Source organism: Elephas maximus, chromosome 17 (genome assembly GCF_024166365.1).
Source record: "Elephas maximus indicus isolate mEleMax1 chromosome 17, mEleMax1 primary haplotype, whole genome shotgun sequence".
Lineage (NCBI taxonomy): Eukaryota > Metazoa > Chordata > Mammalia > Proboscidea > Elephantidae > Elephas > Elephas maximus.
The window spans coordinates 11,826,939-11,845,077 of NC_064835.1; the positions used below are offsets into that span (position 1 = coordinate 11,826,939).

The 18,139-nt window shown below is 54.0% G+C and overlaps 1 protein-coding gene across 4 annotated transcripts in view; it reads right to left on the minus strand.

The window, feature by feature from the left end:
* Positions 1 to 18,139, minus strand: part of USP2 (ubiquitin specific peptidase 2) — a 59,875-nt gene that overhangs the window by 10,196 nt on the left and 31,540 nt on the right. For 2 of the 4 annotated variants that reach the window (XM_049856743.1, XM_049856742.1), the window contains exons 3-4: positions 17,313 to 17,411; positions 7,259 to 8,073 (exon numbers count right to left, since the gene is read on the minus strand). In XM_049856743.1, the coding sequence (XP_049712700.1) occupies positions 7,259 to 8,032 (774 nt within the window). In that variant the 5' untranslated portion in view covers positions 8,033 to 8,073; positions 17,313 to 17,411. Of the gene's footprint in view, positions 1 to 7,258; positions 8,074 to 11,073; positions 11,228 to 16,801; positions 16,931 to 17,312; positions 17,412 to 18,139 lie in introns of those variants that run through there. The other 2 variants (XM_049856744.1, XM_049856745.1) reach the window with 2 other exon arrangements.

Here is an 18,139-nt window from a genome sequence, read left to right on the forward strand (position 1 = left end):
TTACTCATCCGTGGGCTCCTTCTGTCCTCGTCATGCTCATACCCACATGCACACGTGCGCACGCATGACCACAGCCACGTGGGGAGCCGTCTGGGACACCTGTATGGGCTGGACCCTAGGCCACCCACAAAACAGCAACTTGGTGATGTGAGAGGGGAGCAGGGAGGCAGCCCCATGTGCAGCAGCAGTGGTGGTGGGAGGAGGGGCTGGGGGCAAGAGGCACAGGGCATTCTACTTGGTGACTGTCAGGAGCGGCCATCTCCACAGTCACTGCCCTCGCCCATACTTGGACCAAACCTGGACCCTGGACAAACTGTAACAGCCTTCTTCTCAGGGTTTCCCTCCTTCCGGCCACGCCCATTCCAAGCTAGTGCTACACTGTGGCAATATTTGCTCTCTTGTACCCGTTTGATCACATTACTCTTCTGCCCTGAAACAACTAGAGCACTTGACTCTTGAACCCAGTCCAAAAGTCGCAGGTGGCCCTGTCTGTAAGGTCATCCCCAGGCTTCTTCCAGATTCCTCACCCTCACTCTTCAGTGGGAATCCCTGCTCTTTTCCTCTGCTTTAGCACTTGATATTTCTCACTTAAAAAACAAAATTGCCACTCTTTAAGCACCCATTAAATGCCAGGCACTGAGCTAAGTGCTTTATATGTATTATCCCAGTTAATTTCATAGTAATACAATGGCATCCTATTACCTCTATTTTCTCAGTGAAGATCCTTAAGCCCAGAGAAGTCAAATGACTTGCCAAGACCACGAAGCTAATAAATGACAGTGTGGGGCTTTGAACCGACACCTGTCTTATAGCAAGACCCAGGAAATTCTGGAATGCCCTTCCTGTTCCCTACCTTGTGATTCTGCTTCAAGCTCACCTTGTCCACAGTGCCTCCTCTAATTAATCCCACCCAGCAATAAACACCCCAGCCTCAGCCTGCTCCCAGTCACCCAGTGCTGTCGAGTCGACTCATATCAGTTTACACCGTATTAATTCATCTTAATGTGTTTATCTTTGTTTTATAAGTGTTTCTGAGACGTTGTAAATGTTCTTAGATTGTGTGCGGCTTGTCTGGATTGTGCCATTCCACGGAAACCTCCTCAAGGGCAGAGCTGTGAATTCCCTCAGTGGGTGCTTAATAAATGGTGCTGATCTCCTCTAAAGAGGGCCAGGCTCTGTTGGGATCCTGGAAGCCCCCTGAGCCTCAGAGGGTGGGGCGTAAGTCTGGCTTTGCATGCTGAGCAGACATGCTGGGAGGGGGAGGGGGTGGGACAGGCACTTATCCACTGTAATATTTCGGGGTCTCCCTGTGACTTAGACCCAGTGATCTGCGTACACCCACACCAGGACATGTTAGCATTCCGCCAGCCCTTCTTTGCCCTCTTCCTGGGATGCAGAAGGTTAGAGGGATTGCTGGAAGCAGGGAGGCCCAGAGGGGAAAAGCGCCTGCACAGGAGCTCTTTGAGAAGTCTAGGGTGAAGGGAAAGAATTCACACAGGGCTCAGTCTGGTCAGGCAGGTCTGACTGCTGCAGGATATGGCCAGCAAAGAACTGTGGCTCGTTTCTCCTCTACCCAAGCCCCTTAGAGCCCCTTTCTCCCCACTGCTGTTTCTGGAAGCAGGATGGGTACAAAGGCTATAGACTTTTGGGATCCAAATCTGGCTCTGGCTCTGTGACTCTGTGCCTCCAGTACATGGAGCAAATCTGAGCTGGGCTGATTCTTGCAGCCAGAGACTGGGCTTGGCATGTCTCCCCTGTCGGATGAGTGATTTTCTTCACCTCAAATCCTTCCTGGCACAAGATAGAGTATAAACAAAGTCAGGGTTGGCTCTGTGAGGGCCAGGCCTGAGAGTATCCCACTTCCTGGAGATCTTGGTGGGCAGTTTGGTCCAGGGTTTGTCCACGATGCCTATGCCCAGGTAAATGCCTCAGGGCCAGCGGCCCTGCTCCCAGCAGCATCTGCTACCACTGCCAATGGACAGACTGATTGACAGATGGCAGGATTCTGGGATAAGAGTGGAGGGGTAGGGCTGGGCTTGTGGATTCCTGGCTTTCAGCCCCAAGTGTGCCTGGGGCGGGGTGGTCGGTCTGCCCTACCTGCGTTAGGAAGCTCCGCTCCCCTACGTTACAGTTACTGGGGCTCTGGGAGGTGGAAAGCTCTGTACTCCTTTGAGCCCCAGGGCAGTCTGGTCTGAACCAGCTGGATTCCAGAGGCCCACACACTTCCTTCCTTCCAGGGGTGCTAGTTTTACGCATCCACTGAGGTGAGAGGGTACAAGAGGTCACGTGTGCCGCTGTGAGTTCTGAACATGACGTTCATTCCTGCAGCCTATGGTCAGTGGAGCGGGGCAGTTCCCCAGGGGGAGGGAATATTCTTCCAGGTTTGGATTAACTTCTGCCTTGCTGAGCCCTGCCTCAGCACGACATTAACTCATTAAGACATCCTGCGGGGGGGGGGGGGGGGAGGGATGGGGAGGTGCCAGGGAAGATGGAACTGGGCACTGATTGAGAACTGGAGCCTGGGTCAGGCAGCCCCGAGGCCACCAGCCAGGCCACAGCCCACAGGCGGTCTTCAAGAGGATGGAGACATCAGTGTCGTGCTGGCTCTAACCACTATGACTGCCCTTTCCTTCTCAGCAGCTAGTACTGGTCCAGCCATGGGACCCCTCTGGCTGAAAGTCTCCTCTGAGTGACCTTCCCATGCTGTCAATTCAGGTTCAAACCCTCAGGAAGCTCCCTCTTATCAGATGGCTGAGTGAGGGGAGGGCAGATTGGGTGAGGAGAGGCCCCAGGGTCTCAGGCTGCCAGGCTGGACAAACAAGACATGCAATTCAACGGCTGAACAAACAGAGAAGGTAAGGGACAGCAGAGGAAGGTCACAGTTCTCACCCAGGAGCTCTCAGGCAGCCTCTGCTGTCCTCAGCTCAGGCTCTTTGGAGTAACCCCCCTCCCTCACTGCAGGGCAGCTTTCAAGTCCAAAGTCCCACCCCAGAAAAGTCACATGACCTCAGCTTATATAATCTCCCTGTCACTAAACAGCTGGAACCCAAGGCCTGAGGAGATGAGTCAGCAGCCCCAATGGCAAATAGGACCCAGGTGCTCTGGGCAGCGTTTCGTTCTGTTGTGTGTAGGGTCGCTATGAGTCGGAACCGACTCAATGGCACCTAACACCACCATCACCACTCTGGGCTCCCAGGCCCTTTGGTCCTAGAAACAGGTCGCAGAGCAGAGGGCAAGGGAGTGGAACAGACTGTGTAGGGGTGGGAGCAGGTGCCCAGCCTGGTGACTGTACTCTGGAGGGCCCTGGGCCAACCCCTGGCTCATCCTGGGGCGAGGAGAGGTGGCCTGGGCAGGGCGGGGCAGGGCTGAGGCCGGCAGGCAGAATGCCAGGGCCGGGGAGGGAGCAGCTGGAGAGGGTGGAGCGGAGGAGGCTTAGGAGGATTGTAGGGGTTAAAACACAGCCCTGGCAGGGCTCAGTGGGAACAGCTTGTCCTTCCATAGGCCCTGGGAACAGGAGAGGTGGGGTGGAGGGGGTGAGATGATGGGGGCTGGGTACTTGGGCTCCTGGCTCTCTGCGGGTCCAAGCCACCTGGGCTGGCTCAGAGTCCCCACAGAGTAGCGAAAGCTTTTTTCCCACCAGTCCTGGATCATCACGTCCCTTCTCTCCCATCTGTCTGGGTTTTAAGCGGGAGGTGGAGGCTCAGAGCAGCCTTCATTATCCTGGTGCTGAGCTGCACCCCTCACAGACCACTGGTGTTTTGTAGGTGCTTATGCAAGCATGGGGGAGGGCATTTAGAATGCATGCCCCCTTCCCCAGTTCTTTACTCTGCTCAGCTGAGTCTGTGTTACTCCAAGTTCATGTTGGCTGTTAGTATTAACGAGGGAAATGGAGTCTGGTTAGAACTGCTCTACCTCCTGGTCGGAGCCTGCTTTGGACCTCGCTTTATTAAGGGTGTCAGCTGCGGTTCAAGTCAGCTACCCTGAGAGCCCCCTGAGCCAGGATGCCCTGAAGGACCACAGAGGAGTCAGACCCCATTACGCCACACTTTTGCTCCTCTGTCCCTCCCACTTACCACCTCTTGGATCTGACCTGCCAAATGCCCCTTTTCTAGTGTTTGCTTTTTTCTATTAAATTGAAACTAACTATTCCGTAGTTTTTACTGGCTTTGGGTTCATACACATGTATTATTTGCTTTGAGTCTCACGACATCCCTGTGAGGTGGGCAGGGCAGGCACAATCACTCCCTTTTATAGACGAGGAAATACAGCTCAGATGATAGATGTGCAAGGTTAAAGAGGTAGACGGTTCCAATGGTCACAAGCAGCCCATCCCAGCCTCGGACGGCCTCTCCCTTCTCTCACCCCTATCACATTTAACAACACCCAGGGCGACCTCCTCTTGCGGCTGCTTAAGACCTTATTTCCCCAAATTGATTGTGAATGCACCAAGGGCAGGGACCCTGGCTCACACATCTCTTGCCTCCTGCGGCACCTGGAAGGGTTCAGGAGAACTAACACTTATCAGGTGCTGACGGTGGGCCAGGCCCTTTCACATACATTGCCTTTTGACTCCTCACGAAAATCTACGAAGTGGCAACTGTTACGGCTCTCTTAAAAAAAAAAAACGAAACAAAACCCACTGCCTTCAAGTCCACTTGACTCATAGTGAAACTATAGGATAGGGTAGAACTGCCCCAGAGAGTTTGGAAGCCTGCCACGTCTTTCTCCCACAGAGCAGCTGGTGGGTTTGAACCGGCGACCCTTTTGGTTAGCAGGCCAGTGCTTTAACCACTGCACCACCAGGGCTCCTCCGTCTCATTAGGAAACAGGTTCAGAAGTTCAGGAGCGTATCTGAGGTCACACTGTTAGTGAGCTGAGCACGATCAATGAATGAATAAGAAGGGAAGGATCCCAAATGGAGATGTGAAAAGAAACTGGATCCTATTTTGAAAAGAAAGTGGATCCTATTTTAAAAAGAAATGGTCCAGGCCCCTTAGCAGGCTTGTTCCCACCTTGGCAAGATGCAGCCAGCTCCAGAAAGTGAGTGGGCGTGGTGAGGAGAGAGGTGGGGAGGTTAAAGAAGAGTCTGGCCTCGTTGAGCCTTGAGAGCCCTCTCATGGCTGTTTTTCCTTGAACATAAGCTCAGGGTGAAAACTAGCTCAATGGCAGGGGCCTTACTAGCCACTTAAGTGTTCAGTGAGTTGCTTCTGGATAGGAGGGAGGGATGTTAATTGCCTGAGGCTGAGTTTGCCCCAGGGCCATCTGTCACTCCTCTGCAGTGCCCTCTCAAGACAGCAAGACTGCCCTCACCCTGGCCCGGAATGGGATAGAGGTGGAGCCAGATGTCCCCCATGGAAGACTCTAGGGAGGGTGGGATATGTTTGTGCAAAGGAGGCAGAGGCCATCTCTATGGAATCGGACCAGCAGTAAAGGAGAAAACCACCTCCCCCCTCAACAATTGGGGCTAAGGATAGGTCTGCAGCTTAGTCTGTAGAGAGGAGGTTTTCAAACCTTAGTGTGTATCAAGACCACCTGAAGAGCTTGTTAAAAGGGCAGATTCCCAGGCTCTATCCCTAGAGTCAGGAAACCCTGGAGGCGTAGTGGTCAGGTGCTATGGCTGCTAACCAAAGGGTCGGCAGTTTGAATCCACCAGGTGCTCCGTGGAAACTCTATGGGGCAGTTCTACTCTGTCCTATAGGGTCGCTATGACTTGGAATAGACTCGACGGCGCTGGGTTTGGTTTTTTTGGTTATCTCTAGAGTCTGATTCAAGGGGTGTGGGTGGGGCCCAGGTCCTTGGATTGTTAAGCTGTGCAGGTGATTCTGACGCAGGCAACTTGCAGACTCTACTTTGGGGAACACTGCTTACTACCCAGAACCTTTGGCTTCTGAGCAAAGGGCCCCACGGACCCCCGATGGACAACACCAGACATGGCATCCTCCACCCCAAGCAGAGCACACGTGCCTCCAAGAGCACGGATTTCTCTCCCATGCCAGCTCTGGCATGACATATCTCTTCTTCCACTCCTTTTCCATTAACCCTCCAGTGTCGCCAACCCTGCCTTGTCTGAAGGTTCTGGGAGGCCCCAGCTTTTGTATCTCCCATGACATTTCACAAGTGGCCCAGCAAGGCCAAGGCTCTCTTAAGTAATGCTATCAAAGTTGTCTTCTCCCGACCTTTAATTATGACAAGCTTCAAGGTCTGTGATCCTGCCCCGCCCTGCAATCCTGAACCCCTACTTCGTTTGGACAAGCCCCCTAAGCAGCAGTTCCTGCTGTCACGCAGCTGTTGTCTCTAAAAGCAAATGCCCTAGGAATTGGGGAAGGGTATGTAAAGTAATGGAGCAGACACAACACCCAACCCTCCTGCCCATATGCTTGTTTGTCCATCTGTCTATCCGTCCATCCACCCATCCCTCCATCCCATGTAGTCAGCAGGTCAGCTGAGCTCCGCACTATGCTAGGCACAGGTGAGCAATCAACAGATAACATGTGATTTTTTTCTCACCCTCTGGGCACTCTCCACCTAATGGGTACACTGGTAACTACAAAGAAGACAATGTGCGAGTAAGGCTGTGCCAGCCCTTGGTCAGGCTTCAGGGGAGCCTCTTCCTTGTTCCAGCCCAGGCAGGGCTGGAATATAGAGGTATTGGATTGTCTGCACGAAAATTTCTCTACTATTTTCTCTAAAGACACAGGGTAAGAAGAGCTGTCCAGACACCCCAGTCCTGAACCAGCCAGTGCTGGTTAGAAGAGAGCCCCTCATCCCCTGGTGCCTTATGTCCAAATGATAACTCTGGTCTCCAGGGTGGGGATAAAAGCTGGAGCCAGAGCAGAGAGGCCTCTCTTGCCATAGGGAGCGCTGGTGGTCTGGGGGCCCCAGCATCTAGCCCAGGATGGGGCAGGGCTTGCAGGGAACCCAGGCATGTTGGGTGGAAAAGGCAAGAGGAAGAATAGCAGTGTGTGTCGGGGTGCTCAGCATTCCGTGAGAGGGTTGCTGAACAGCCTGAGCACACAGGTTCTGAAGGGGCTTCCCAGGAGAGCAGGAAAGCCCCTCCTCGACGAGAGCACCAGATCTACTGAAGTGATGCTCCTCACTGGCCTCGGCTAGGGCCGCAGGAGCCCAGCCATGAGAGTTGGGAAGCAGACCTCTGCCGTAGCTTATCAGTCACGCTGAGAGCCCTCTCTTCATCCTGGCTATTCTACGTCAGTAGCTCCCTCCCAAGCCCATCACCCGGGTCCCCAAGGGGTAAACTCACCATGGTGTCTCGCCCTGGGGAGCTGGAGCGGCTGGGCCCAGGGGTCTGGCTCTTGGCCTTCTCCCACAGAGTATAGCGGCCACTGGGTCGGAAGGTAGGGCTGAGGACTTCAGGGACTCGGGAGGGAGGAGCCTGGGTGGGCACCTGAGGTGCACTGCCCTTGCGACCATAGTTCTCCAGATAGTCGGCCAGGTACTCGGAGCGGCTGGCTGCCTGGTATAGGCCCTGCAGAGCACACAGCTCCTTGCGCGTGCGGGCCAGCATGGGGCTCCGGCCCAAGTTCCCTGGGTCTATCCGGTAGCTATCTGAGGTCCGAAGGCTGGAGAAATCCCGGACCAGGTCTGAGTGGCTGTTTGATTTCTTCTGGGACAGGTTTATCCCCTGGTCACGAGCATTCACAGGCATGTAGCTGAGGGAGTTGCTGGTCACTCCATAAGTTAATCCACTGCCCCCGCTGAGTCCACTCCCTGAAGCCCACTCAGTGCCCCGTGTCTGGCTCTCTGCCCGCTTACTACCCCCGATGTCGGGTCTCAGTAGGGGGCGCCCCCGGTCATAGTCCAGGATGGAGGAGGGGCCATAGGTTCGGGGTCGGGTGAGGAAGCTGGAGGGGGGGCCCGGCTTGAAACCAAGCTTCTCCTTCTCCAGGAAGGAGGCAGTGAGGTTGGCCCCATACGTGGAGGGGGTGTAGGTGCCGTAGCCTGATTTGGCGTAAGGGGCATCTGTGTAGCGGGCCGATTCTGTGTAGCGCTTCAGGGTGGAGGAGAGCTGGGACATCCTTCAGGGTGGCACTCAGAGGGGACTGGGAGCCTCATGGGCTGAAAGACAAGGAAAGCAGTTGTCAAAGGGCCCTGGGCCAGGTGTTAGACTCCTCCTGTACCTGCTCTCCATCCCCAGCTGGTTCAGAACCTTAGATCTCAACAAGGGACCACAGGATCCATCTCCACGGAAGGCTGGCAGGCTGCTGAGAAACTCAAGTATGCGTGTGTGTACACACACAGGCACACAGGTATGCGTGCAGGTATGCACACATGTATACATGCACCCATGCATTTACAACCCCAGGTGAACAAGAGATGAGCCTGGCTTTGAGAAACCATGCAGTACTTCCTTCATACTCCAAGCATTCCCCTCAAGTACCCAGCATGCAAGTAGGAACTGCCCTACCTCTGCAGCCCTCAAAGCCACCAGGGTATTCCACCCAATCCCATCTGGTTCCTTTCCTCAGCTTCTCATGAGTTGAGGGGATCCCAACACTCTAACCTCCTGCATTGAATATGCTAGAAATTTCAAGAGTTAAAGCCAGCTTTCCCTCCTTTCTGACTTATGTCCTGGGAGAGCAGGAATCTTCTTGGAATCACAGATCATTTGAGCTGGAATGACCTTAGAATCATTTGGTTAGATCCCTCGTGAGAAAAAGGCAGCTCATGAGAGGAAGTAATGAGGGAGGCCCTTGAGGTGGGGGAGGCAGTATGTTGCAAAGAGCGGGCTTGAACTCCACCTCCAGATTCCATCCCAGAATTCTTCTCTGGACACAGATCACCTGATGCTTGGTCCTGCACTGGGGATGCGTGTGTGGTAGAACCCACCCTCTTAACTGTGCTAAGCCTTCTGCTCTAAAGAAGGTTAGGACCCTAGCGCCTCCTCCCATGGGTTCCCCTACCGCCAAAACAAAAACAAAAACAAAAACAAACCCACTGCCATCGAGTCCATTCTGACTCATAGTGACCCTATGGGACAGAGCAGAATTGCCCCATAGAGTTTCCAAGGAGCGCCTGGCGGATTTGAACTGCCAACCCCTTGGTTAGCAGCTGTAGCACTTAACCACTATGGCACCAAGGTTTCCCCCCACCGCCATCACTCCCAAATTGCTGAGGTACTGGACTTGTGCAAAGGGAGCCCCCTAGAGGCCAAAATCTAGCATTGCAGGCAGCACTCCCGGCTCTCCGTTCTTGGAGCTCGGGTGGGTCTAGTGAAGAAACACACTCTATCAATGTGGCACTTAAGAGAGCCCTAAGAGATCACCCATCTTCACCTCTTTGTTGTACAGACGGAAAAACTGATGGTGATTTGCCCCAGGTCACACAGCAGCAAAGCCTGAAATCCAGGTCTTAGATTTCCAGTCCAGAGCTCTCTCCACTTTATCTTGACTCACTGCTCCCCGTCACATTTAAGCTCACTTGGGGACCCAGAGTCCCTCCATCACCCCAAAAGTGCAGCTTTTGTCTACAAGGGGGCTGGAGGGCAAAGGTGCTTTGGAGAAGAGAGCAGGGAGGATTACTAGCAGGATCAGCCTCTTCCTTGAAGGGCATCAGAGGCTCTTGGGGGGCTCCTGGGGGGACCGAGATGTCAGGGAAGACCTCCAGGACTCCCAGCTGGTTTTGACTCTGCCCTGTGGCCCACAAGCTGGGTGATTCTGCACTACTCATTTAACCTCTCCGAGCCTCAATCTCCTCACCTGTAAAACGAGTATCAATCATCTCATCACGATTCCTACCTCACAGGGCTGTACTGAGGAAGAAACTCAATGACAACACGTGAAACAAACACGTGAAAGCACTCCACAATGACGACGGTTATTACCTCCTCCCTCGGCCCTGGGCGCCAGGCTTCCCCTGCAGCCCCCGTGAGATCATCAGGCGGTGGGCAGGCATCTAGCCGTTCAGCAGACACTGACTCCGGTGGCCACAGCCTGCCCTAGGCCACCGGTCCAGCTCATTAGGGTAGAGTAGCTGGTGCCAAGACCCAAATGCTTGGCAGAGAGCTTAAAAAACCCAGTCCACGCAGTGCCTGGGATAGGTCCGGGGTGGAAGACCAGCAGGTGGCAACTTTCATATGGGCCCCAGAACAGCACTTCTGGACCCTGCCAGAAACCTCCGGTGTTTTCTAGTCCAGGCTGACAGCAGAAAGGCCTGGTCTGTGCTTACTACGTCCCTTTTCCGGCCTGGCCCGGGGACCCCCTACCCTTCAGATACACTCTCCTGACCACCGTGCTTCCGCCTCCAGCGCTACTTTCATACCTTTTAGGAAGAGGTAACGGGAGGAAAGGTTAGAGTGAAACTACAAGCTTTCCTCCTATTTATTCAGCTTTTAGGGGCACAGAGAAGGGCAAGAATGAAGGCTGCTGGAGGCGGGGAAGAGACAGAGGCACGGGACCACTGCTGCTCTATTTCACTTTGGAGAACTCCATCAATAATTCAAAGTCAAAGAGACTCCAGGTCTCAGGAGCTGGGCTCTGGGACACCAGGCAACCAATCAGTTACCTGTCCCCTCGCCCCCACGGCGTGAGCTCATGGCTCTTCCCACTGCTCTTACTCGCCCCTCCCCCACACCAAGGCTCGCTTGGAATTGGTATTCTGCAGCCAGTGTCCCAAACCCGTGACCTTTCCCAGACCTGCTAATGACGCAGAAGTGCTGGGGCCAAAGGAGGTATAGCAGAGAGGGACAGACAGCCCTGGGACGCCCCGCAAGTAGCCCTGAGAAGGGCTGGCTGCTGGAGGTGGAGCTACACTCTGGCTCCTAGACCCCAGGAGAGCTCCTAAATCCCCGCTCTCCTGTCCGCTCGGTCGGCAGGAACAGACAGACCTCCTCCCCTCCAGCTATGGGGAGGGAGTCATGCCATCACTAATACCCTCTGGAAGCACCTCGCAGCTCTGACATCTGACTCACAGCTCCCATGTCTGGGGAGAGGGTCCCTACAGGGGCTGAGGCCTTGAGCATGCCTATCTCCTTCCCTGACCCTCCAGTTTTACTCTTGAAAATAGTCCCAGCACCTTCCAGGTGAGAAGACAGCTTGGGTCAGCACCCCTGGGCATTACCTGGCAAGGGCCGTCCCTGAAGGCTGCAGAATGCACCATGGGCGGGAAAGCGAGCTGGGGCCCAGCCGGAGCCTCGGAGCCTCGCTGCGCAAGACCGGGACAGGACGGGCACTCACAGGGCTGTGAGTCTCCCGGTTGCTACAGGAACCAACGGGCTGAACTGAATGGCCCTTTCACCGGGCAGTGGGAGGCGAGCCGATTGGCCGGCATCCCTGACCCCCTCCCTGCCCAGTGTGGGGCCCCTGCTGCCCGGCTCCTTCCACTGTTTACTCTGAGCCAGCAAGCACAGGCATGCAGCTCCAGGCGGCACCTCCCCAGGTGCCAGCCACCTTGGACAACAATGGGGGCAATCCACCTGCCAAGCTCCTCCCTTGTGCCGTCTTCACAGGGCATCTCAACTCTTCCTTTCCCTGTTAGAGATTCCCATAGCTTTGCTCAGTTTCCCTGCCTGGGAGGAACAGCGCAGAGGCACTCAGGTTCCTGCCAGGACATCTGCGCCAAGCAATCATCGCTCTGGCCAGTAGGTGCTGAACACCGATGCACCAGGCTGTGCTGAGCGCTTTACAGGCAGTTTCTCATTTCATGTTAACACACACTTACACAGCCCTCCCCATGTGCCAGGCATTTTCTACAAAAATCAAACCAAACCAGTTGCTGTGGCGGTGGTTCTGAATAGGGCAACCTGGTGTGTTGCACAGTAGAACTGCACTTTATACAGTTTTCAAGGCCGTGGCTTTTTGGAAGCAGATTGCCAGGCCTTTCTTCTGAGGCACCTCTAAACCTTTTAGTTAGCAGCCGAGCACTTAGTTGTTTGTACCACCCAGGGATCCCGGCACTATTCTAAGTGCACTTCATACACTGTCCCAAAAGTCTTAGTGTGGTTTTAAGCTTGAATTGCTTCAGAAAGATAAATGCCTGAAACCCACAAACATTATTTGAAGGCTAATTGTTTATATTACATTAAAATTAAATTAGGATAAAGTTTAGTTTTCGAAATAAAAAAAACTGATTCTTCCCAATTCACAAAACTAAATAAATAGGCAGGAAATTTAAATAATTAAACTTCCAAATGAAGTTTTTCTGAAGTTATTAAAACATATAACTGCTCTAAGTCATTTGGAGCACTGTATACTAACTCACTTAACCCTCAGAGCTCCCCCAAGCAGTAGGCGCTATTATTATACCCATTTACAGACAAGGAAACTAGAGTTCCTGGAAGTGATGTGGATTGCCCCCATGTCAAGCTGGCAGCAGTGGCCCAGCTGCACTGGGAGCTGTGCTCTTTCCATTACAGCCACCTTGAAGACGGGGTGGGGAGGCCTGCCTTCCAGTTCCTCTACTTCATACTTCGCTGGACTTTCCTGAGGCTGGGGCAGGGCTGGGGGGCCTGCTGGGGTTGCGGGGAGGGACTGCTAAGGGCTCCAGATGTCCTCGTGGACTGGGGGGTACAGACTCCCGCCGGAGCAGCCCCTCCAATTTTCCACTGCAGGTGAATGAAAAGGAAGCCAGGTGTAACCTGAGCCTCCGAATAGTACTGATCAGCCAAGAGATGGTCCAGAAGGTCTCCATTTCATTGGTGGTGCCAGGCTCCTGCGTGTCCCCTGGCACCAGCATCTAGCCCCAGCCCAGGGCCCTGGTTCCAAGGCCTTGATACGGCCATGCCCCTCCGGTCCTACCCTCACTGCTGCTTACCCCACTCCCCAAGGTACCCAGGCCAGGTGAGTCAGGGGTTAAAACGAACCCCCTCCCCCTGGGGCAGCCAACTCCCTTGTGTCAGCCACTGTCATTTCCTGTTGCTCACGTGAAGGGCTCCCTAACCTGCCCAGCCAGGGGAGGGACTTGCTCCCCAGGAATCCCAGGCACTCCTGGCCCTGGGGGCAGAGGGCAGGTAGTGTCCCACATCCCAGCAGCGTTCATGGCCCTTCTCTGCCCCATCCACCCTGCCTTAAACGGCACCCCTGTGGGCTTTCTGGGGTGAAGGCGAGCCAGTTTCTGTGGCTTTGCCACTGCGCAAATGGACAGCCCTAAGCTCACCTTCAAGCTCAAGCTCACGTCAAGTTCAGAGACACGCCTAAACAGGGTTAAGTTCCTTCCCACCTACCCAGGTGCCCGGGATAGTTGAGTGGAGAGTCCTAGTCAGTCCCTCCAGGTGCCTGACAACCTCCACAGTGCTGACCTCAGAGCTTCCCAAAGCCATTCGCTAACAACATGGGAATGAGGCACGCTGACTGCTGGCATGCTGACCTGAAGAGTCAGGTGGGCTGACAGGGGCCTTGCTTACTCCATCTACACTTTCCTACACTCACTCCCAGCTGCCCAGGTCATCTGCCTGGGTCACCTGCCTGGGTCACCTGTCCAGGTCACCAGCCACACAGTCTGGGCACAAGTGTCCAGTCTTGGAGGAGTGGATGAGGAATGTCCTAGCAGATGTGGAAGACATGGGTGGAGTGGAGGACGGGGGAAGAGGATATTTGGGCTCAAACAGCCCAGGAATTCTGTCTACTCCTCTCAGCGCCGTGAGCCTCAGCTGCTCCTCCCCCACCCTCCCAACCTCCAGCCTGTCTTCAATAGCTCTACCCATCAGGGGCTGGCATCCAGTGACCCACCAGCTTAGGGCCTAATCCTCTTGCCTGCCTTGGCAGAGGTCATCCAAGGGAATTTTGGTCCCTCTCTGTCTGTCTCCCCATGAGCTGGAGGAGGAGGGAAGAGGTAAAACAAAGAGATTGGAGATTAGAGCAAGAATCCTGACCCGTGGAGAAGAAGTGGGTGGGCCCAGGGCTGTGTGTCTATAGGCGTTTTCTTAATTTGGGGTTGGAAGGCAGTGGACATCTCTACACTTCCAAGGAAAGGCAAAGAAATGGGTCTCCAGGCAGTACTGGTCTCCTTAAACTCTCTTTTCCAACCACCTCCACCCAGACACTTTCTGGGTGCCCGCTTTCTGGGTCCCAGTCTCCCTCCCTCCCCTTTAGGGCTTTACTTTTTCTCTGTCCTCAGCCTCCAGAGCCCTCAGCCTTGTCCACAGCACCCACCAGGCCCAGCATGGTGGCTTCTCCCATGTTGCCCCAAATTCACTAATGCGTGCCACCCGGATGCCAAAAGAAGCTCAGAAGTCGAAGGGGCAGCTACTGACCTGTGTCCTGAGGCACTGGACGGGACCTGGGGGTGCCTCCTTCCCCAGCAGGGCCTGGATGAAGTGGAGAGCCCAGAAGCTGGAGTCTGACTAGGGGCTGGGTAATCCGGAGCTCAGGTTACCAACTCCGATATATATAGTATCTTATCTGACCTCACGGAGATGGTTAGCGCAACTCACTGGCATTCCAAGCCCGGGGAGAATTAAAGGGGCAGTGGCGTGCCTACCTCGAGGGTCTGCCTGGACAGGCCAGTGCCAGGCAAGGAGATCCTACTAGGAGCTATAAAGGGGCATTTTGAAGTGGAACAGAAGGGGGCAAAGGGGAAACTGAGAATTGCAAAGAGATAGAGGGGTGGGGGTGGGAAAAAAACTAGAGAACAAGAATTCTCTGGAGGTGTCAGTCGCAGAATTAGAGAACAGGAAGAAGCCTTAAAGCTAGTCGGACTCTTTCGATTTTGAGCTGGAGTAGGCCTAGAAATGTAAAACAACTTGCCCAAGGACACACAGCTCGTGAGAGGCGGACAGGGACCCCCTCGCAGGTTTTCAGTCCAATGATCTTTTAAGACAATGGACTTCTACATCTGTGCTTGCATTCTCGTTCTTTCCCTTATTGGCTCTGTGGCATTGGGGAAGTCACTTATGCTCTCTGAATTTGTTATTAAATCTGTGAAACAGGAATAATACCAATAATAATAATACTGCTATGCCTCACAAATTTGTGAGGATTAAATAATATTTATAAATTTTGTGGCACATAGTAAGAGTTCAATAAATGATATTATTATATTGAACACACTACTTATTACTATAATTAGCAGTAGTATTAGTAGTAGCACTGTACCCGGTGATCCTTCCCAGGGAGAAAAGGGCCTCTAGCTACCCTTTGGGGAGCTCTCTGTTCCAATGCCAGGGACTAGCCCCCTGGTTTTCTGAATTGGTCCATGTGCTAGGCGTTTACCAGATCATCTGTACTGAACAATTTCACATTTTTTCACCACATCAAAGATTTGGCTTCTAGGTATGGCTGGCATCGGTCTCCCAATCTCACAGCACATCCTACAGATTCAAGCCTCTTTTCAAATTTACAATCCCTGACAGAGGTAGGTGACCCAGTAAGCAAGGTAAACCTGTGCTACCTTGTGCTTACTTAAGTAATCTGTAGTGTAAATTTCACATTACCCACATGCAATTGTGCACTACAAATTAAAAGTAAGCACAAGTAAGCCGGTGCTTACCTTGCTGTGGTGAAATCCATGTGCGTTACTGATTAGTAAGTAAGCACAAGTAAGCCTGTGCTTACCTTGTTTACTAGGTTATCCACCTGGTCTGTGTCCCATAACTGGGGAGGACAAACACGGCTTGCCATATTTCCAGGATGTCCAGTTCACCAAGAAGAGAAGCACCAAGCCCATCTGGGCTGCTGCTCTCTTTGCTTAGAAAAATATATCAAGTGCAGCTCCCCCCAGGGTGCCAAGAGAACACCTGCCCTCCTCTCTGGGCTGGTTTCACTCTACCTGTACCAGGACTCGAGATTCCAAGGCCACAGAGCTAGGCTGGGCAGGAGCACAAGAGAAAGAAGCAGGATTCTCAGCCTCTCCTGCCTTGATGCACTTGTCTGCTCCCCGGATGTCCCTCCTGCTCTGGATGGCTCTCCCTGAGGACTGGGAGTACCCCAGGCAGGTGCCTCCACCCTGTCTCAGCAGAGGCTACTGACTCAGTCCTGGGTCCTGATGATGCACTCCAGAGGACGCCCTCCTACCGGCCCTCATTCCAACTCTGGGCTGGCCGGCAGCTACTGCATCAAAGGAGTAGGAGATGCCTAAACCGGAGCTCAAGGAAGTAATTTCCTGTCTCAGCTTCACAGGATCTGACTAAAACTGGGGCGGGGGGAGGGGAGGGGGGAGAGGAGGGCGTCCTCAGGCCGTGCCTCGAAGGTGAGCAGCCCCTTCCAGCATCTCGGACTCAGCCCCATTCTGACAGCAGCCAGGTCAGGAGGCTGGGATGCTCCCTTCTCCGAGGAGAGCCAGCACGGGTGCGCCAGGGCTTCCCTGGGCTGTAAGTTCAAGTTGCTTGCCTTGGAGCACCGCGTGCCAGATTCTGGTCTGGGACTGGTGGGAGTTTCAAAGATCTCTCCTCCTGGTTTGGGATTAGTGGGAAAAGCTCCTCTTCGGTTTACCTATTGTCCCCCTCCTCACTCTCTTCCTCCCACTTTGGCACACTGACCGGAGACAGCTCCTGGGAGCTTGACGTGAGCCGGCCAGGGGGCAGCACGCACACGTGGGAGGGTGCTGTCAGAGTCCAGGCGTCACTCAGGCCACATACCACACAGGGCACACCGACCTGGACCCGCCAAAGCAGCGTTTCCTTGGAACACCCTGATCAGCACACAGATGGCTCTTCCTGGCACCCTGGGCTGGCAGCTGGCAGCCCCAGTCACACAACTGGTCCCCACAGCTGGAGCTCCCCCGCACCGCGGGCACTCGCCCTACATTTCTAGTGCCCCTTCTGCCACGGCTGTCGTTGACATTCCACTTCCAGAGCTTCCAACCGGCACTGACCTCCGCATCCCCAACCCGGTTCCCGACAGGTGGCACGTACCTGCCTCTTGTCGGAGGATGGACGAGTCGAGCCGGGCACGAGCATGGAGCTGCGGGTGAGTCCCGGCTGGTAGTGGCGCGGCGAAGTGAGCAGCAGCTGACGCAGAGGGCTCCCTGGCCTCACTCGGCTCCCGCCCGCCTTGCCCCCACCTCCGCCCGGGGCTCAGAAAGCACCTCCCCGGGAAATCGGCGCCACCCAGCGGGCAGCCGCCTCATTGCGCCCGGGCTGGCAAAGCCACACCCCGCGCCTCCCGTTACTGAGACGCGTCATGGCTATTGGCTTGTTCCTATTGTGGCGTCATAGGGCCCCGCCCGGCTGGGGCCTCCCGGGCAACCGATGTATACAAAAAAAACCACGTGGAGGGAAAGCCAGCGAGTCTGGAGGGCGTGGAGCTCGAAAAGAAGTGGACCTGGAAGGTACTGGGAAAGAGGAGGGATCTTCAGGAGAAGCCCGGAATTTGAGCCCCGGGGCACACCGATTTTCAGGTATTTGGGTTCTCACCCCTTCTCACCTTGCTAGGGGAGAGCCTGTTTTTCAGCCGCTCCTCTCTTTCTCTTCTCTTAAAGGCACTCCTTGCTCATTTTTCTTCCAGGAGAGCAGTGATGACTTCCTGAGTGGGTAAACAGAGGCACTTAGTCCGTGGAAAGGATTCTCCGGTCTTTCCAAGAAGAAACTAACACAAAATTTGAATTTTTGCCGCTCCCATGCCATCCCATCGCATCGCATCCCATCCCATCCCATCGCATCGCATCCCATCCCATCGCATCCCATCCCATCCCATCCCATGTCTATAACACCCTCCCCCCCCGCCACCCCCCCCGGCCTCCCCCGCTCCCGCGCTTGTGAAAACTACACAACCAGGTAGATGGATGCTAAGACCAATCCAGGTTTTCAACTTCACCTGGACCATCAGTCCTTCCAAATGCCCTTAGTGCCTGCTCCCATTCTCACACAGGTATTTCTATTTATCACCATCCTCCTCAAGCCCCCCCCCCCTTGTCTTCTATTTCCCAGAGAAAATAGACAATCAGGAGAGAAAGCCTTAAATTTCTGCCTACAAACATCTGCTTCATTTCTTTCTTTCTTTAAGTAATAATATTTTATTGTATTTTCAGGGAAGGTTTACACAGCAGTTTAGGTTCCCATTCAACAATTTCTACACAAGTTGTTCAGTGACGTTGGTTACATTCTTCACAATGTGTGAACATTCTCATTATTTCCATCTGGTGTTCCATTTCCATTAATCTGATTTCCTTGCCTCCTTATGTTCTTATCTTTGTGGTAAAGTAATTGTTGACCATTTCGCTTCTTAGATGATTTTTTTTAAAGAAGCACAGT